This window comes from Oryctolagus cuniculus, chromosome 4, assembly GCF_051225735.1.
Source record: "Oryctolagus cuniculus isolate XC-2025 breed Fujian yellow rabbit chromosome 4, ASM5122573v1, whole genome shotgun sequence".
Lineage (NCBI taxonomy): Eukaryota > Metazoa > Chordata > Mammalia > Lagomorpha > Leporidae > Oryctolagus > Oryctolagus cuniculus.
In genome coordinates, this window is record NC_142870.1 from 122,121,528 (window position 1) to 122,142,610 (window position 21,083).

General features: G+C 40.4%; 2 protein-coding genes across 2 annotated transcripts in view; one reads left to right on the forward strand and one right to left on the reverse strand.

Annotated features, from left to right (window-relative positions):
- Window positions 1-2,395, forward strand: part of RARRES1 (retinoic acid receptor responder 1) — a 55,739-nt gene extending 53,344 nt beyond the window's left edge. The window contains exons 5-6 of the mRNA XM_070073247.2: window positions 1,099-1,161; window positions 1,243-2,395. Of these exons, the coding sequence (XP_069929348.2) occupies window positions 1,099-1,161; window positions 1,243-1,389 (210 nt within the window). The 3' untranslated portion in view covers window positions 1,390-2,395. The remainder of the gene's footprint in view (window positions 1-1,098; window positions 1,162-1,242) is intronic.
- Window positions 2,396-6,530: 4,135 nt separating this feature from the next.
- Window positions 6,531-21,083, reverse strand: part of GFM1 (G elongation factor mitochondrial 1) — a 48,736-nt gene continuing 34,183 nt past the window's right edge. Inside the window, exons 14-18 of the mRNA XM_002716331.6 lie at window positions 18,332-18,494; window positions 16,038-16,182; window positions 8,713-8,873; window positions 7,983-8,036; window positions 6,531-7,829 (exon numbers count right to left, since the gene is read on the reverse strand). Of these exons, the coding sequence (XP_002716377.3) occupies window positions 7,698-7,829; window positions 7,983-8,036; window positions 8,713-8,873; window positions 16,038-16,182; window positions 18,332-18,494 (655 nt within the window). The 3' untranslated portion in view covers window positions 6,531-7,697. The remainder of the gene's footprint in view (window positions 7,830-7,982; window positions 8,037-8,712; window positions 8,874-16,037; window positions 16,183-18,331; window positions 18,495-21,083) is intronic.

The window sequence follows — 21,083 nt, forward strand, 5'->3', positions numbered from 1 at the left end:
AAGCTTAAGAAAAAAAAAAGAGGGGACACTGCACTGCGGACTGTAGTGTAGTGGGCTGAGACTCCACCTGCAGCGCTGACCTCCCATATGGGCACTAGTTCGTGTCCTTGCTGCTCCTTTTCCGATCCAGCTCTCTTCTATGGTTTGGGAAAGCAGCAGAAGATGGCCCAAATGCTTGGGTCCCTGCCACCCACGTGGGAGACTGAGCAGAAGCTCCTGGCTTTGGATCAGCCCAGCTCCAGCCATTGCGGCCATTTAGTGAGTGAACCAGTGGAAGACCTTTCTCTCCCTCTCTCTGTAACTCTACCTCTCAAAATCTTAAAACTGGTAGAAGACAAAAATTATAGTTCAAATTAATGTTTTTCTAAAAATTCCTCCCTTTCATTTTCTTTAGTAGAGAGGTCAGTACCCTTGCCACCTGCCTCACCCTGGCCATGAAAATCAAAGTAGGAAATGGGTGTAGTCACCAGTAAATATCCATCAAACTCAGTAAGTGAAAGAGGTGAGGATGACTGCTTGTCTGCAGTGTGGAAACGGTGTGGTGCAGCTTCATACAGAATACGTGAAGAACGAGAGTGCTGGAGTCAGTAGATCTGCTCGAATGCCCGTTTGTCACTAAGTTTAAGCTCAAGTCCCCGCTCCTGTAAAACCAGGCTCACAATACTCAGTTATGTAAGAACATGTATAAAGCACCTCGCATAGAACCTGGCTGATTGCCCCTCCCCATGTCTTACTGCCGGGTATATCCAAGCTAACACAGCAGCATGAGGTACCCTGACAGCATCTGAATCCCTAAGATCATTAAAAGATTCTCTTAATCCTTACAGACATCAGCTTCCATCAAAAGTCATAAATACTCAGGAGAAAAGGCAGCAAAGACATTCAACCAGATTTTCAGGTAACTCAATGACAAAAAGTCTGTGACTTCCACATCTTGTCGCAGGATATTTACTACTAAAGAAAGTGAAACTGAAATCCAAAAGGTAGCAGGAGATGCAAAGTACCTATATAAAATAAGAATGCTTATGACCTATGCCTTCCAAATTGTGAGCTAACAGAAATCCACCATACTTACTGTACTTTTTTTTCTTCCTCTAGAAAACGCATGAAGGTGCAATTGATTTTGATTACACTGTTCTACTTCATGAATTTTCAACACAGGTAAAATATAAAATTGAATGTAGAACTGTTTTCACCATACATTTCTGCAGATTATAACACTTTACTATCACTATTTCCTAGGAAATCATTCCCTGTCGTATTCACTTGGTCTGGTACCCTGGGAAACCACTCAAAGTGAAGTACATCTGTCAAGAGCTACAGACACCGGAAGGCTCTGGAACTGAAGAAGGATCCGCTGTGGCACCAGCACAGCTCAGTAATTTCTAACAAGAAAAATGATCTCCTGTACCAGCCTCTATCATCATTCTAGTAAAATAGCTAAAGTAAAGGCATGGCAGTAACTTCAGAAAGCCCGTGATTACAAGTGAATGCTCAAAATTCTTCAATTGTTCTGCTTTAGCTTTAGCTCTGGGAGCACGTGCATACTGACCTCTGCTCAGTGCTAAACCACTGCCAGCAGCTTCCACCACATTTCAGCCCTGAAGTACACAGCCAGTGGCCTGGTTTGCTGCAGATGGATCAACATGTAAAGACAAAAAACAGGGTCAGATCTCTGAACCTATAATTCACAGGATTCTGGACACAGTATAGCTAACTATAGTATGCTGCTAAAATGCTTCTATGTAGTATGTAAACAAAGATAATATATTTTCTCTTGTTAAAAAATATTTTCAGTGAAAGCAAATTATAGGAAAAATACTATTTGAAATAAATTTTACTATATTTCATACAAGTATTTTTAAATTGATATCTACTTTTCAATAAATGTTTAAATAGAATGTGTGTGCAGAGATTTGCATACATAGGCAAAATTGGGATTAAATAAAATCTTAATACTGCTTAACTCAAATTTTACACATACACAGAATATCTCAACAGATAAAGCTATCTGCAAACATGCATTAAAAGGAACACTGATGTCACTGAAAGACTATGAAATACTTAGTTTTTATTTGGGAGGACAATCTGGACCCAGAGTGGGCGTAAGTGATTCATAAAAGCAAACACAGAATGGACTACAGTTGAGTTCGATCGAGTAACTCCTCAAGACATGAAGAACTGATTCAGGGTCACCACTTGCCTCTTAAAATTATTATTTAATGGAATGCTTGTATCAGTGTCTAAAATCCTTTACCCATTTATTAGTAAGCATCAGCTTTAAAATATATCAAAATATGTTAAAGCCTATTACTATTTGATAATAGGCCAAGTTTATACTAAAGAGAAACATTTTTACATATGGGCTCTTAGAAAATAAAATTAAGAATGCATATCTAGTTTGTACTTTTTCCTATTTAAAACACCAAAACTTTGCATTTATTTTCCCAACGCCTGCTTCAGTTATTTAAAGGAAACATCAGCTCTCCCACCTATGTGATAAGAGAATGCTTTTCTAAAACATCAAAGAAACAATCTTACAGTGATTAAATTGTGCCACAACCAAAGGATGAACTCTTCCAACTGATGTCCCCTAAATGATCTGCAGGAAAGATGACAGGAGCATTGTGATGTCATGTTCAATGTTCTGTAATCTTTTATCAACCTTTTACCATCACATTAAAGACCAGAAAGAGGCCTTGCCTTGGCAGTTCAGCTTTCTCAAAGTCCTCAACCTCATAAAGCCATTTTTCATTAGTGAAATGAGACGTACAAATGTGACCATAATTCAATCAAGTGAGGATATTATTTTGACAGATTTATTCTTTTTAAAAGTAGAGTGATCAGAAGAAATAGATGTTTCATCCACTGGTTCACTCCCCACATGCCTATAACAGCCAGGGCTGGGCCATGCCAAAACCAGAAGCCCAAAATTCTACCTGCCATCTCCTACATGGGCCGCAGGAACACACAAGGATATGGGCCATCACCTGCTGCTTTGCCACACACATGAGTAGAAGCCGGATATAAAACAGAGGAGGCAGGACTTAAACTAGTGTTTCAATACAGGGATGCAGGCATCCTCAGCAGCACTGTGACCTAACGCCTGTCCCAGTAAGGAGCCTAAGGATATCCTTTAACAGACTTATCTCAGTATAACAGATTATGAAGGGGAATTCTATATATACAGTTACCTAATTTATAAATATTAAACCATCAGATTTTCTCAGTATCTCCATTAGAACATCTTTTCTAGCAAAAACCAAGATTGATTTTACTACCTAACAGAAAAAAAATTATATCATCTGCTATGGCATAAAATGAAAAACTCTTAATTCCTTAAGTCTCTTTTTATTAAGAGTCATAAATTCACCTGAATTATTCTGGGCTAATAACAGTTACATAGAGCATGACAATCACTTTCCTAATCTCTAGAACTTTCAGAATGTTAAAACATACAAAATACTAGAATTCTGTCTACATTCCATTTTATTTTATTCATAACTTTTTTCCTACCTTAATGATGAGTTGTTAGAAGTTAAACAAGTCTGACGGGCACCGCGGCTCACTAGGCTAATCCTCCGCCTGCGGCGCGGGTACCCAGGGGGTTCTAGTCCTGGTTGGGGCGCTGGATTCTGTCCTGGTTGCTCCTCTTGCAGTCCAGCTCTCTGCTGTGGCCCGGGAAAGCAGTGGAGGATGGCTGCACCCACATGGGAGACCAGGAGGAAGCACCTGGCTCCTGGCTTCGGATTGCCGCAGCGTGCTGGCCATGGTGGCCATTTGGGGGGTAAACCAATGGAAGGAAGACCTTTTTCTCTCTCTTTCTCTCACTGTCTAACTCTGTCTGTCAAAAAAAAGTTAAACAAGTCCTTTGGAAAATCATATTCAAGCCGGCGCCGCAGCTCAATAGGCTAATCCTCTGCCTGCGGCGCCAGCACACTGGGTTCTAGCCCCAGTCGGGGCACCGGATTCTGTCCCAGTTGCCCCTCTTCCAGGCCAGCTCTCTGCTGTGGCCCGGGAGTGCAGTGGAGGATGGCCCAAGTGCTTGGGCCCTGAGAAGCACCTGGCTCCTGGCTTCGGAGCAGTGTGGTGCGCCAGCCGTGGCGGCCATTGGAGGGTGAACCAACGGCAAAGGAAGACCTTTCTCTCTGTCTCTCTCTCTCGCTGTCCACTCTGTCAACAACAAAAAAATCATATTCAAGCTTCTATATTTGCACTTAAATATTAGTCCTTCATGACATCTTAGTTTCAGCTTAGAAAATTCTGACCTATTCTGTGACCTTTCTTAGCTTTCAAAGTATTATAATTACTTAATATGCTGACTTGCACTTATGAAATGGATAAGTGAATGAATTCTCCCATATATTTTTTAACTTATTTCAGAGATATAGCAATTGAAACTCCAGTTCAACAGCTGAGTTTCAGAAATGCAAACAGCTTGGGGCCGGTGCCATGGCTCACTTGGTTAATCCTCTACCTGCAGCACCGATATCCCATATGGGCACCAGATTCTAGTCCCTGTTGCTCCTCTTCCAGTCCAGCTCTCTGTTGTAGCCCGGGAGTGCAGTGGAGGATGGTCCAAATGCTTGGGCCCCTGCACCCGCATGGGAGACCAGGAGGAAGCACCTGGCTCCTGGCTTTGGATTGGAGCAGCACCGACTGTAGCGGCCATTTAGGGGGTGAACCAACAGAAGGAAGACCCTTCTCTCTCACTCTCTCACTGCCAACTCTGTCAAATTAACAACAACAAAAAATGCAAACAGCTCTCTCCAAAGGAATACAATCCAACATGTCACAATTTACTCCTCTTTGGTAGCTGTCAAATTTAAGAATCATCTACATGAAAAATCCTGAACTTCAGAAATAATTCTTAGTGACTTTATAAACTACATTCTAAGAGTGAAAATAACAGAAAAACTATGTCTCTAAAGGTAAGTTCATCATAGAATCAATAACCCAAACTATGATATTCACAAAAGAATATTAAAATGACCCATTTGAGTTTTACAAGATCTTTCATGTCAACAGTCTAACTCTGACTGCATATTAGAATCACCTGGAAAATGTTTTAATAATTTTACTTGAAAGACAGACAGAATATGCTCCCATCTCCCAGTTCACTCCCCAAATATCCACAACAGCCAGGGATGAGCAAGGTCAAAGCCTGGAGCCAGGATCTCAGTTTCCTACATGGGTGGAAAGGACCCAAGTACTTTGGCCATCACCTGATGCCTTCCAGAGTATGCATTAGTAGGAAACTGGAATTGAATGCAGAGGTAGAACTAGAACTCAGGCACTCCAATATGGGATGAGGCTTCCCAAGCACCTTTTAAACTGCTAAGCAAAAGCCCCTGGATCCACCTAGAGAATTAGAAATATCTGGAGTGGACCTGTGTATTTCTTTTTACAGCTCCTAGGGCGATTTTTAAAATACAAGCAGGATTGGAAAGCAGTGCAATCCTGCCTAGTGCTGTTATTGCTCTCCAATACAAGTAATGCTATTTGCCTTTAATTTAGCAATTATCCTTCACAAAACTATTTTTAAAAAATCCTCATTTATGAATAGTCTCATGAGTTTTTTCCATGCTACAGATGTTGGTATATGGTGTTTACCAGCTGTAACTAATGAGTTAGCAAGATATGTGGGTTCTGAGATATAATTCTAGTTACTCCCACCAACTAGGCCTGTGTCACACTGCATATGAAATGCTGGTGTTGATTAAATATCTAAGATCTCTTCTGGAACAGTAACTTTATAACCAGAATATTCAAAAAATTAAAAACGCATTCAAAATTACTCGTCTCAGTTCCCATGTTTCTGACTATTCTCAATGGTCAGAAGAACCGTGCTAAGTACTATGGAGGCATTTCCTCATTAGGAAGTGTTCAAAACACTGATGAAATGCCAAAGCAATCATATTTTTGGTCTTAATATCATGACAGCAACAGATATATTCACAGGGGAAATGCACACATAATAATTACAACTAAAATATTAATTTGCAAATGGTGACCCGTGTGATCTTAGAAGAGCTATTTACCTTCTCTGTGCATTTGCTTATTCTTACAAAATGGAGATAACAGTGCTTATTTTCACAGCACTGAAAAATTAAGGAATGCATTTAAAGTATTTAGCAAATATATTGAAAACATGGAAGCAGTACTTTAAAAAATCTTTTTTTGTAGAAATATTAAAGTTATGAAGCCAAATTCATAAATCAAGAAACTGACAGAAATTTTAAATCAACTGTTTCACTTCTTACCTGCTAGGGAAGACACCTGCCTCAGTTATTTTATTATCCAGTAAGATAAAGGAGTAGAACATGTCTGCAATAGCAGCTGATTTTTGGATGAAATGATTCTGGAAAGTATGGTTGAACTACCTGGAAAAGTCCAACTTACACTGCAAACAAAAGCTTAACACTTACTCTTTCTCAATTTCAATGAACATAATAGACACATATGATCAATTCCAAAAGACTCAAATTCAACCAGCATTTACTAAGTGAATGGAACTGACTAGGCAGTAATTCTATTAATTATACTTTATTATCTAGGGCTGCAGAAACATTAATATGAACACAAATATGAATAACACATGCAAGTGTCCATTTTTTACTTCCTATAGGACCACAGGAAGTAGTAACATTTACACTCCTAAAATATAGGCAGTCATAAATTTGTGGAAGCCACAAACTAAAGTAACCAGACATACTTAACCAACTAGAAATGTAGCTAATATTTTAATATCATAATGAAGAATCAGATAAACATTCTCTATTAAGACCATATGGGGCCGGCGCCGCGGCTCACTAGGCTAATCCTCCGCCTTGCGGCGCCAGCACACCGGGTTCTAACCCCGGTCGGGGCACCGGATTCTGTCCCAGTTGCCCCTCTTCCAGGCCAGCTCTCTGCTGTGGCCAGGGAGTGCAGTGGAGGATGGCCCAAGTACTTGGGCCCTGCACCCCATGGGAGACCAGGATAAGTACTTGGCTCCTGCCATCGCATCAGTGCGGTGCGCCAGCCGCAGCACGCTGGCGGCAGCAGCCATTGGAGGGTGAACCAACGGCAAAGGAAGACCTTTCTCTCTGTCTCTCTGTCCACTCTGCCTGTCAAAAAAAAAAAAAAAAAAAGACCAAAAGACCATATGGATCTTAAAACAGAAAAGCCTATCCATTAATCAAACTCCAAATGTGATATATGCAATTCACCTTCAGGTCTTGAGCAAAATCATAATTTTTAAAAATCAAAACTAGAGAGACACCGACAACATACATACAAAGCAAATATGATAAGCAAACTGTTACCAAAATTGTTTACTGTTGGAACAGATGAAAGGTATAGGACTTGTGTGCACTTTTTCCAGCTTTCCTGTATACTGGAAATTTTTATGATAAAAAATTGAAAAAGAAGTTTACACACATTCTAATTTAAGACGTATAACTGAGATTAGTTTCTTTACTCCTTAAATAAACATTAAAATATTTCAGTAATATTTTATTGGGGGGTTTGCCACAAACTATAAAACCATTCAATAGAAATATACATATAATTATCTTTGAATACAGCAGAAGTTCCCGAATGTGAAATAAGGGCTTCCAAATTTTTCAGCATCTTGAGTTCATTCCACTGGAATCCATCAAAGTATCTAAACATTGCACATTCAGTTAAAGTCAGTAAACTCAAGGTGAGGAAAGTCAGTTCTTGGCTTTTCCTTTTTTTATAGGAAGTTGACCTGTGGCTTCCAAATACTTATTAACAAGGTCTTCTTGTGTGGATGGTGAGCATGGTTGATATCGGCAGTACTCCATTGTGTACTCTCCCTTTCCCTACGAGTTAAAAACAAAAAAACTGTGTGCATATATACATACACATATTTATATGTGTGTATGTGTGTATAGTTGGTATGACTATCAAAGGCATGCAAAGTCAGGATTTCACAAATCTGATCGTGTTGTAGGATGGTCGTTTGAAGAGCTTACCTCTGTGCATGACCTAAGCTCAGTGGAATAACCAAACATATCATTTAGAGGAACCTGGAAACAAACAGATATCTGAGATTACTGAAAAATATTTGAGAAAAATACAGAGATGTTTTGGATTTGGGTTTCTATTCACTGCTCTTGGTTTGAAAGAATTAAAAACTGAAGAGAAACATTCTTGATTTATTCCAGGTGGAAAGTCCATTTGAAAGTTGTTGATCACAACTCAAGACCAAATTACTGAGTCACAGAGTGGACCCTACTGAGAGCGAGCCTGCCCTCCTCATGGGCACTGCTAGCCAGTACCAGCTCAAGCACTCAGAAGGGTTTCTTCTCTCAAAGTGTCAACTTGCCTTTGACACCATGTATCTGACAGTGGTGTCTTCCAGGAGGCCTTTCTACCGTGAGACTTAAGTTAAGAAAGGTACAAGCAAGGGAATTAAATATTATCCCAATAGAGATAACATAATAAACCAACTATGCAAACAAAGCAAAAATGAGAAAGATTACATCTAAGCAAATGGCATTCACAAAAGGGCACGACGAAATGCATTTTATTTTTAGTTTATGCACTGAAGAGTTGCTCTAACAGCAAATGCCACATATATAGAAACCACAAATTCAAGAGGGAATTGTGTCAGCTTGCTTTACAATCTCTAAAATCAAAAGCTAATTCTGATTTCCTTCTATGGTTAATAAAAGCAAAATTGTCAATAAGCATAGTACTTACATCTGCATACAATGTAAAATAGTCCTCAACCCCGTCTTGTCCCGTGATTACCCCATGGCGCCGGTTAATTCCTGCGATTACTGGTCCCTGAAATTCATTTGGAGCTACAACTTCCACGGACATAATAGGTTCAAGAATACATAATGTCGCATCTGCCAAGGCTGGATTAAAAAAAAAAAAAAAGAGAGAGAGAAAGTTTATTAGTCTTGAGATCTTTTCTATCCAGCTATAAAAAGGGAGATAGACGGTGCTCTCCCAAAGGCACACACATGAGGTTAAAATATTGATCTGAACTGATTTTCTAGTAGCATTATCTTCTTAATGGCAAGTCCAATTAAGACAACATTTAGTTCTAGCATTAGTATTCCATTAACATAATTTTATACTTAAAACTAACTGCAGGGGTTGTGGCACAGAGGGTTAACGTCCTGGCCTGTAGCGCATCCCACATGGAAGCTGGTTCAAAACCCGGCTGTTCCACTTCCAATCCAGTTCTCTGCTGTGGCCTGGGAGAGCAGTAGAAGTTGGCCCAAGTCCTTGGGCCCCTGCACCTGCATGGGAGACCTGGCAGAAGCTCCTGGCTTCTGGCTTCTGATCAGCACAGCTCTAGCCGTTGCAGCCATCTGGAGAGTGAACATTCAGATGGAAGACCTCTCTCTCTCTCCTTTTCCTCTCTCTGTGTAACTCTGACTTTTAAATAAATAAATAAAAAACTGCAGAGAATATTATACAAGTGTCTTTAAACAGCACTATATGAAGTACTTTACCATCTAAATCACCCAGTCGAGTTATTTTTTTCTGAAAATCTTATGGGTAGAAACATTAACTGTTAAAACTCATTCTTTCGTTTTAAAAGATTTATTTATTTATTTATTGAAAGGCAGAGGTGACTGGCTAGTTCACTCCCCAAATGCCCATAATGGCTGGGGCAGGTCCCGCCCAAAGCCAGGAGCCTGAAATTCCCATCTTAGCCTCCCATGTGTGTGGCACGGACACAGGTGCTTGAGTCATCAGTTGTTCTTTCCCAGGTACATTACCAGGAAGCTGACTGGAAACAGAGACAGCCTCATTCCCAGGGACTTGGCCAAGGGATGTGGGCATCCCAAGACACAGCTTAACCTGCTGAGCCACAAAGCCCATCTCCCCATTCTTTTCTGTTGGTCTCTGGTAGACAAGTTCTTTTGAACTATAAGAAAACAACTTTTATTGTGGGTAGAGGGGAGAGGGTTACCGATGTTACCCTGCAATATACTTGGAGACAAGAATCAAGACATACCAAAGATCTGTTTTTCCTTTTTTAGGCTTTTCTAGGCTGAATAATCTAAGAACAAGAAGATCAAGTTTCTAGATTCTGCTCAATATTTAACTATTATTGCTATTATTTTACAATTTTATTTGAGAGACAAAGAGAATGTGAGGTCCCATCCACTGGTTTACTCCCCAAAAGCCTACACTGGGGCTGGGACTGGGCCAGGCTGAAGCCAGGAGCCAAGAACTAGTAACTAATGCTAGGTTTCTCATATGGATAGCTGGAATCCAATTTACTCAAGCCATCACCACTGCCTCCTGGGGTCTTCAAGAAGCTGAAGTCAAGACCTGGAGCTGGTAGTGAACCTGAGAACTCATATATAGAATACGGGCCTCTTAATCAGACCAGTGTCCTAACCAACAGGCCAAACACCAACTTCTGTTCTACCTTTAACAAGTTATGCCTTTTGAAAAACAGTCTGTCCAGGTGTCAATTTCTTTCACCTACGAAATACAGATATTGGATTAAATGCTAGGGGTCATTTAAGAACTAAAACACAATATGTATGTCTTACATAATCAGAACACTTCCACTGCTACAAATGCTGAGTGATGTTTCATTTAACAGTATAGAGAGGGTTGGGTTGGTGCTGTGGCACAGTGGGTTAAAGCCCTGGTTTGAAGCACCGGCAACCCATAAGGGCGCCGGTTCTAGTTCCAGCTGCTCCTCTTCCGATCCAGCTCTCTGGTATGGCCTGGGATAGCAATGGGAGACGGCCCAAGTCTTGGGCCCCTGCACCCACTTGGGAGACCCGGAGGAAGCTCCTGGCTTCTGATAGGCACAGCTCCTGCTGTTGCAGCCATCTGGGGAGTGAATCAGTGGATGGAAGACCTCTCTCTCTGTCTCCACCTCTCTTTGTAACTCTGACTTTTAAATAAATAAAATAAATCTTAAAAAAAAAAAAAAAAAAACAGAATGGAGAGGGTATAATAAGACTCCAAATAATCATACTTCATTGGGAAGTTGTGATAGTGTATGTAGAATACTCAGCCTCACACTGGTTGAATTATCTCCAAATAAAGGCTTTAAGCAAAACACAGATAACATGACAAAAAAAAATACTTGTTTAAAAATAATCATAGCTGGAGCTGGCGCCAGCATCCCATATGGGCACCAGTTCTAGTCCCGGTTGCTCCTCTTCCAGTCCAGCTCTCTGCTGTGGCCCGAGAGGGCAGTGGAGGATGGCCCAAATGCTTGGGCCCCTGCACCCACATGCAAGACCAGGAGGAGGAACCTGGCTCCTGGCTTCGGATTGGCGTAGCTCTGGCTGTAGCAGCCATTTGGGGGGTGAACCAACAGAAGGAAGACCTTTCTCTCTGTCTCTCTCTTACTGTCTAACTATCTGTCAAAAAAAAAAAAAAAAAAAGTGCTTCCTAGAAGCATCAATTTGTCTATAAACTAATTAGCAATTTTTCCTGTTTGTTCATTAAAGCATTTCTAAAGTCACTGTTAGCTTAAGAGCAGTAATTGTAATAGCAATGTAATATACTTGCATTTAATTTTTTTTTTTTTTTTTTTTTTTTGACAGGCAGAGTGGACAGTGAGAGAGAGACAGAGAGAGAAAGGTCTTCCTTTGCCGTTGGTTCACCCTCCAATGGCCGCCGCTGCAGCCGGCGCACCGCGCTGATCCGATGGCAGGAGCCAGGATCCAGGTGCTTTTCCTGGTCTCCCATGGGGTGCAGGGCCCAAGCACCTGGGCCATCCTCCACTGCACTCCCTGGCCATAGCAGAGAGCTGGCCTGGAAGAGGGGCAACCGGGACAGAATCCGGCGCCCCGACCGGGACTAGAACCCGGTGTGCCGGCGCCGCAAGGTGGAGGATTAGCCTATTGAGCCACGGCGCCGGCTCACTTGCATTTAATTTTTAAAATTCAAATCATATCCTAGTTCACATCTGCCTTTGACCGATTAGTCTTAATTAGTGAATTTTGTTCTGAAAAGAAATATTGCCTAAGTTTGCACAGACATCTAAAATAGACAAATAATCCTCAACTGTGGAAAAAGGGCACCTAGAGACTGCTGCATCTAGTGTTTTCCATAGTTAGCGCTGTAAAAGAGCTAGCTAGATTGTGAAAGGCCTTATTTAAAGGAAAGGAAAAGGTGAAACATCCAGAGCTCATCATTCAGTGTTGGGGATAGCCTAATTCAGTTTTCACATTCCCTCACCCTAATTTCCTCCTTTAAATTTCCTCTCTTCCTAAATCTACCTTGACTCACTTCCAGATAAACCTTGTCCTTAAACACATCCTCTAACCTCTATGTGACAAGACTCCAGAGCTAACTCACCCTAACATCTTCCAACAGCCATTAGCCGCAAGGCATCCAAGTCCTACAGGCAATTTTCCCCCTAGCAGATGCATGGTCTGTAGCTCCCCAAAGGGAGAAGTGAAGATACTGACATCATCGTAGGACCTTTAAGTCAAAGCTGTGGGTAGAGATGGTAATGTTTATGTTTCTGCTCACTGGGAATAACACTGACATTACCAGGTTAAGTGCTAAAGAGGCCATGTGAGGAGTAATCAAGGATGCTGACTCCGGTGGGATTTAACTTTCAGTTTCAGTATTACCTAGCTTGCAATCCTGGGTTTCTCAGTTAACTACTCTGAATTTTAACTTCCTCAACTGTAATGTCACTGTGAAGATAAGATGTGATAATTCATGTTCTTGGCATAATACATGGCATTTAAGTAATCCATAAACATTATGACCACTCTGAGACAAACCAGCTGGGGAATGGGTGGTGTGACACGGTGCTAGGTCAAGGACTGTACAACGGGAAGAGGGCTGAGCATTCACTATGTCCAAATATGTATGTCCATTATTATCACCAAGCAACCGGGGTTAAATTCAGATGATTTGCCCACTTCCATCCAAGTCAGGAGCAGGGCTAAGATTCAAACTCAAAGCCCAGTGCCTAACAGAAAAGGAGATTACAAAAAGAGCACTGCTGAATTAAATAAACTAATAACCTTTATTTTTCTTGCAGAGTGACTCCAAATTTGTTGTTTCTAGGGAGACCAAGCATGGTAGTCTCTGAGAACTGGTCAGAGAGTGGGCTCTGGCCTGGTGGTTGGGTCACCAGTACATCCCATACTGGAGTGCATGGGTTCAATGCTGGACTCTGGCTCCTGATTCAAGCTTCCTGCTTATGCATATCCTGGGAAGTAGTGGACAATGGCTCCAGTATTAGATTCCTACTGCCCATGTGGGACACCTGAATTGAGTTCCTGGCTCTAAACTTTGCCTCTATCCTCCTCCCTGTGAGCATCTGGGGAGCAAACCAGTGGACGGGAGCTCAGTCTCTGACTCACATAAAAAAAAAAAAGCTGGCAACAAAAATGATGGCAATGGTCACATCCACAGGGTGAAACATACCCAAATAGGACATTCCACTTTGCATTTCACTTTTAGATGACATCGCTGATAAATATCAGGGGTAAAGTTTAAAATAAGGTTCAAATTAAGAGTTCATTTCTACAGCCATACCACCCTGAACATGCCCTTTCAAATTAGAGTTCATGAGAATCTGAACTATTTTTCTTCCACTTTTGATAGTATGTAACATACAATAATAAAGTATTCCAATAGTTCATAGTACAAGCTCTTCTTGGACTCAGCTCATTCACCAACCTTTTCACCCCGAAACTCTCATTTGGCATTCAGGTATATATATAAAACATGATTTTCTTACTGACTTTGGCAAGAACTTTCTTCCTTTACATTTATGTCTTCATTGTTTTAAAATTCATATTTTTATTTGAAAGGCGGTGATAGGGGAGAGGAAGAGAGGAAGTGAGAGCTTCTATCCACTAGTTCATTCCCCAAATGCCAGCAACAGCCAGGGCTTGGACACCTGGAACTCCATCCAGGGCTTGCATGTGGGTGGCAGGGACCCAAGTACTTGAGTCACCACCTGCTGCTTCCCGGGGTGAGCATTAAAAGGAAGCTGGATGAGAAAGGAGGTGAGACTTAATCTCAGGCACTCCAACAGAAGCAGGTGTCCCCAGCAGCAGTTAACCCTGCACCACCATGCCTGCCCCTATTTTTTTCTTTCTATATAGGAAAAAAATTATTTTACTTCAAATCTATTTTTTTAAGTTTTGTTTTTAGCTGACAATAAGTGTTATACTTATGGGGTACAAGGCAATATTTTGAACATTTCAGGATTTTAATCATGGAGAAATGAGAGTCAAATGAAGAAACAATAGTTAATTTTTCATGCTAGCATCCTGCTTGTCTGTGTATGTATATCTGGCAAAAGAATAAAACTTCTTGATTCAATTATAATCTAGTACCATCCCTCTGAATATCTACAGGCGATTAATGATAATAATACTTACATACCTAAATAATAAAACTAAATAGTACACTTCTGTTTAGTTACTATTCAGTACATTCTTCAAGGACACATACAGGTATTACGGGCACATACAAAAATAAATATAATATCTATATTTAAATATAGGAACAGTTAAAAAGGATGGGGCTCTTTGTTAACTGATAACCACCTCACACATCTGGCTTTATGGAACCTCTGTCTCCAGGAACACTACCAATATTCAGTAAAGAACCAACACACAGGCCAGCACTGTGGCTACAGGGCAATCTGCTGCCTGCAGCACTGACTTCCCAAATGAGTCCCAGCTGCTCCATTTCTGATCTACCTCCTGGCTAATGACCTGCAAAAGTAGCAGAAGATGGTCCAAGTACTTGGGCCCTTGCACCCACATGGGAAATTCAGATGAAGCTTCTGACTTTACCATTTAGGGAGTGAACCAGTAGATGAAAGATCTCTCTCCCTCTCCGCCTGCGATGCCAGCATCCCATATGGGCACTGACTGAAATCCTGGCTGCTCCACTTCCTATCCAGCTCCCTGCTAAGGGCCTCAGAAAGCAGTGGAAGATGGCCAAAGTGCTTGGGCCCTTGTACCCACATGGGAGACCCAAAAGACCCTCCTGGCTCCTGGCTTCAGATCAGCCCAGCTCCGGCTGTTGCAGCTATTTAGGGAGTGAACCAGTGGTTGGAAGACCTTTCTGTCTCTCCCTCTGTAACTCTGCTTCTCAAATAAATCTTAAAAAAAAAAAAAAAAAAGAAAGAAATGTTTTGTGCATAATATAATTCTCCTGTGTAAAGACACTTACAGAGATTTCCAAATAACAAATAACAGAAGAAATGGCAGAGAGAGTAAATTTTCTAGATTCTGCCCACAACTTTCAAGTTTCTTTGTGGAAAAATCCTGATGTCAAACTGCTATGATAACATTTGCCTTTTTCTCTTAAAAGCAAAGAACCAAACATGTTCCCAATTTCTTAGGGCTCTAGTTCAGCAGGCTGACAAATTTATCAGTTTAGCAAGAAATCTACATTGTGGACAAGGTTTACCGAATTCTTTCAAAATACTTTGGTCATCCTCAAAATATCTAAAGGCCTGGTAGCCGGCACTGTGGCGTAGTAGGTTAAAGCCAACGCCTGAGTTGCTGGCATCCCATATGGGCAACAGGTGCATGTCCTGGATGCTCCACTTCCCTTCCAGCTCCTTGCTGGTGGCCTGGAAAAAGCAGCGGAAGGTCGCCCATGTTTTGGGCCCCTGCACCCACATGGGAAACCTGGGTGAAGCTCCTGGCTTGCTCTCGCTCTAACTCTTTCAAACAAATAAATAAATCTTAAAAAAATAAAATCTAATAGCCTAAAATGTCATGCATGAAAACGTTACTTACAAATATAATTTGAGCAAATCACTAAAACAACATGACTATAGTTAGCTTACTTTAAAATATTTCTTAGAATTCTATGTAGTTCTATCTTGTCTATGAAAAATAAAACTTACAAATTACCTATGAATTTAAACACAAAGAAAAAATTTAGATAATTTTTGGAACAGGTAAGGCTCTTAATTTTGCAAGAAGGGGAACTAGCTACCCTCACTTTTGATCCACTTGCCCAAGTACTGATCAAATTCCCTGGTGTGGTGCCCAGCTCTGCTGGTCTAAGGCGGAGGGTATTAGGATACAGCATACCTTGTTTGAGAGCACCTTCTCCTGCTCGGATGAAAGAGATTTCATTGGAATCAACCATGTGGTGCGCTCCATCTTGCAAAACAAACCGGAGCCCAGAGAGCTTATAACCGGAGAGAGGACCCTTCTCACAGGCATCTAAAAATCCCTGTTAATGAATGCAAACAACTTGGGAGTGAGTGGATTTCACTTACAGGTGCATTACCAAAAACATCCAAACATTTTAGGGTTCTGAAGTGTATTCTTTTTATACATGCTACGTTTCATCCCTCAAAAAAGAATTATTTGAAGAACTTAATATCTTTACCCCTTAAGTTTCATTATTATACCACCTAGATGAAGAATCCCTTGCAAAAACGCTCCTTACATGTGTGAGCTAGATGGAAACTGAACTTAGGAGGGCTAATAGTCACTCATATTCAACAGTGACTTAACTCTCATAATCCATTATAGAGACAGCACGATCTTAATTTTAGAGGAAACACGAAAGGCCAAACTATGAACTCCTTAAAAGAAAACTCCCACACATAGTAGAAGCCCTTACTATATACCTATCATTGCTTCACCTCACTGCCAGGTCATATGATAAAGCTATAATTTGCAAAGTTACACAATGGCAGTAAGAACCAAAATTAAAAGGTAATTATAATTAAAAGGTAATTTTACTTTTCTAAATGCAATTCTTTTTGCTTAAAAATAGCTTCATTAAGGTATAATTGATTTACAACAAATTGTACATATTTTTGGTTTTTCCTGGCCACACAATCATATGACTGAACCTGTGTACAATGTCTTCCAGACATTTCAAAACTAAGTTATGTATGCTGAAAAAAAACTAAGCTCTCCTAATCCTGGAGAAATATACTTATAAGCATGTTGATAATATAACATTATAAGAGTGTAATAAATAGAATATATTAATCACAAAAATACTACCATCTCTGAAACCAAAATTTAAATCTGTTACCAAGGATTTCTAAGACAAAACACTAAAAAAAAAGGAGCCAGCACTGTGGCACAGTAGATTAAGTTTCTGCCTGCAGTGCCAGCATCCCGTACAGGCACCAGTTTGAGTTCTGGCTACTCCTCTTCTGATCCAGCTCTCTGCTACAGCCTGGAAAGCAGTAGAAGATGGCCCAAGTCTTTGGGCCCCTGCACCCACGTGAGAGACCTGAAGAAGCTCCTGGCTCCTGGCTTTGGATCAGCACAGCTCCAGCTGTTGCAGCCAATTGGGGATTGAACCAGAGAATAGAAGACCTCTCTCTCTGCCTCTCTTTCTCTTTCTGTGTGACTCTGGCTTTCAAATAAATAAATTTTTAAAAAACAAAAAACTCAGAAAAACCTCAATGTACAAGAATAAACAATTGTCATACATTTAACACAGTCTAAATAAGTGACTTAGGAAGCAAACAAAACGCTAACCCTTTATATCTAGAAAGTGATTCATGGGCTGGCGCCGTGGCTCAACAGGCTACTCCTCCGCCTTGCGGCGCCGGCACACCGGGTTCTAGTCCCAGTTGGGGTGCCGGATTCTGTCCCGGTTTCCCCTCTTCCAGGCCAGCTCTCTGCTGTGGCCCAGGAGTGCAGTGGAGAATGGCCCAAGTGCTTGGGCCCTGCACCCCATGGGAGACCAGGAGGAGCACCTGGCTCCTGCCTTCGGATCAGTGCGGTGCGCCAGCAGCGGCGGCCACTGGAGGGTGAACCAATGGGAAAAGGAAGACCTTTCTCTCTGCCTCTCAAAAAAAAAAAAAAAAAAAAAAAGTGATTCACAATTCCCAAAGAAATGTCACACATAGACTTGTCTGATCTCTATTTTATCAGGAGTACAGGTTTAAATATTTTACTTTCATCTTACAAGTGAAGAAACCGGCTCTGCACATTGGACAAAGAAGCACATTAAGCAGTAACAAAGATGACAGTGGCAACAAGGTGTTCAGAATCTTAGTAAATGATCATTCTACTACAGCAAAACAAACAAACCTTTCATAAATCCCTAAGGGCTACTACACATCTTAATTGCTGACTGCAATCAATACAGAAGCTACAACTTGTCAAGAGAAATATAACTTCAATTAAGAAACAGAATGATTTCTCACCACTCTCATAGCAGACATTTATAGCTCATGAATGCAAAGACCTGGGACTTCTAAATCAGATGGAAAGCTTAACAATCACATACAGAGGCAGGATTATAGCTAAAACGAACTCAATGGATAACGTGATAAAAGAGTATCATTTGATACCTACTAAACTGTTTTTAGTAAATAAAAAAGCAAAAGAAGATTTAAAAAATTTACCTTTTCTACAGCAGGTACAAACTGCTTTGGAACATTTGCTCCAAATGTTTCATCAGAAAACTCCAACTTAGTGTAGTTCTCTGGGTCCAGGGGCTCCAGTACACCTATCACTTTCCCATACTGGCCTGCACCACCTGATTGCTTTTTATGTGTAAAATCAAACCTGAAAGTGATTTAGGAAGAAAAAGACCAACAAAACATTATTTAATTGCCAAAATAAAATAACTTAAATGGAAAAAAATAACCTTATGTAATCATTTAGTTTTTCTTTTGCTTATGAAAGCTTCCTATACATTCATCTAAAAACAATCTTCATTTTCCTAATCTTACTGGAGGGGTGAGGGTGGAGTATACCACCAAGGTAATCCAGTTTTTAATTTTGCCAATTCCAAATTTCAAAATACAAAAGTTAAAGTAATTAAAATAAGCAGACTAGTTTAAGGTTCATTGTTCTAATTACCTACATTCCAAAAAGCTTACCCACATCTCTTGGAATGTCCCCCTTCTTTGGACTACAGTGTTCTCTCGACTTAAATATCTGGCTGAGGCCAGCTCCTTCAAAGTAAGAGCTCTGAGGGCTGCCCCATGTTAATGTGTTCTGAGAGCTCCTATTTGACTTCATTACTTGGGCATTACAGACTCCAGCAATATAAGAAAATGAGTTCTGGGTGGAATATAAACATTTGAAAATCATTAATCATGAAATGAGAGTGACTTATATAAATAGGTCATTCAAAAAGATATATAGACATAGGCCACTGTTTACTTCAAACCACTAACGACAACATAAATACAGAATATGCATTCTACATACATATTATGCATATGTAAACAAAGACTACTATTTCACTGGAGAAACATTTCATTTACCATTTGCAAGCCACAGTTCCTTTAAACGGAAACCTTCCTCAAGAATCTCACAGCCAGTGCTGTGGCGCAGTAGGTTAATCCTCCGCCTGCAGTACTGGCATCCCATATGGGCACTGGTTCTAGTCCTGGCTGCTCCTCTTCTAATCCAGCTCTCTGCTATGGCCTGGGAAAGCAGCATAGGATGGCCCAAGTGCTTGGGCCGCTGCACCCATTTGGGAGACTGGGAAGAAGCACCTGGCTCCTGGCTTCAGATTGGTGCAGCTCTGGCTGTTGCAGCCATCTGGGGAGTGAACCAGTGGTTAGAAGACCTCTGGAGAGAGGTCTTCTCTCTCCCTCACTGTCCATAACTATCTCTCAAATAAATAAATATTTTTTTTTTTAAAATACTCTAAGATGAAAGAGGTAAACCATTTTCAAAACTACCTGCAGGTAACTGCAGGTAAATGGACATTAATGAGTATGTGTTCCTGCATGTACATTTATGAATGGTTTGGAAATAAGTTTCTTTTTTTTTTTACTTTTTTTTTAACTTTTATTTAATGAATATAAATTTCCAAAGTACAGCTTATGGATTACAATGGCCCCCCCCCATATCTTCCCTCCCACCCGGATATAAGTTTCAATATTGACAGGAGATGCCAGCTTGGAACAGGTACATTTCCTGAAAAGCCTAAGTATGAATGCACCTTTAAATATTCTTCCAGAAGTCAAGAGCTTTAGGATAGGCTAGAAAAAAACAAAATGACAAAAGGCTCATTTTCCTGGCGAGCAGATACAACTGTTAATCAACAAAGAATGACCGAAGGAATTTCCAAAACTACAATGTACTGACATATACCAAGTTCTCTCCGAGGCATCTTAAATCTTGCTTTCAATTTGACAATAACATCTATACAAACATACCCTACACCTCTATTTGGCACCTACAAATCATTGTTATAAATTGAAATAAAAAAATAAAGTTTAAAACCTAGTCTCTAGTTCTACTTGTCCCATTTCGAAGGCTACCTGTGGAGAATACTTAGTGAATAGATACAGACCAGCTCCATCACTGCACAAAGTTCTACCGGGCAGCACTGCTCTGCACGACCAATACACAAACAACTCCATATGATTTCGGGGACCATGTCTGAATTTATAATTGAGAAGGTACCAAATAACAAAACATTTACATGCCAGGCTTGTGTTAAGCACTTTTATATGGATTGTCTTACTTGTTCTTTACCACAAACCCATAAAGTAGGTCCTATTTTTATCACCATTTTATAGTTGAGTAACCTAAGTAATTTGCCCAATGAAATACAGCCATTAAGTGGCAGAGCCAGGATTTGCACCAAAGCCAATGCCCTTAACCATTTTTCCAGAAAGCTAATAAAATAAATTGACTTAAGCTACAAATGATTCCTTCACTTCAAGAGCCACTAGGAGGTACAGTGCAAGGATAGCTTGCACAGTAGTTCACATACAAGAAGAGGTCAAAGAAGTGAGACCACTTTGGCAGCAGCTAAGAAGACATTCTTGCTGAGAGTGACAGAAACCCTGCCCTGTGGGTCAGACAGCTGGCATGTTGTAAAGGCAATTTATTTGACAAAACATCATCATTGTTAACTGGAATTGGGTTGGTTTTGTTGTTTACCTCTAATTTGAGGATTTGTTTTGACTTACTAGTCATACCATACTCACAAGTCATAAGCATCTTTACTTAGTTTTATGTTTATACTCTTAGAGTTACATTAAGCTGTAATTCACTTGATCTCAAAGACCTGTAATAAATTTTGCTTTTTTGAAAGTAATCCACACTTAATTCAACTTTGAGGATAATGGACTGATGATCACCCCTTTTCATGAAGATTTAGTAAGTAAGTAAGATTTTAAGGACTTA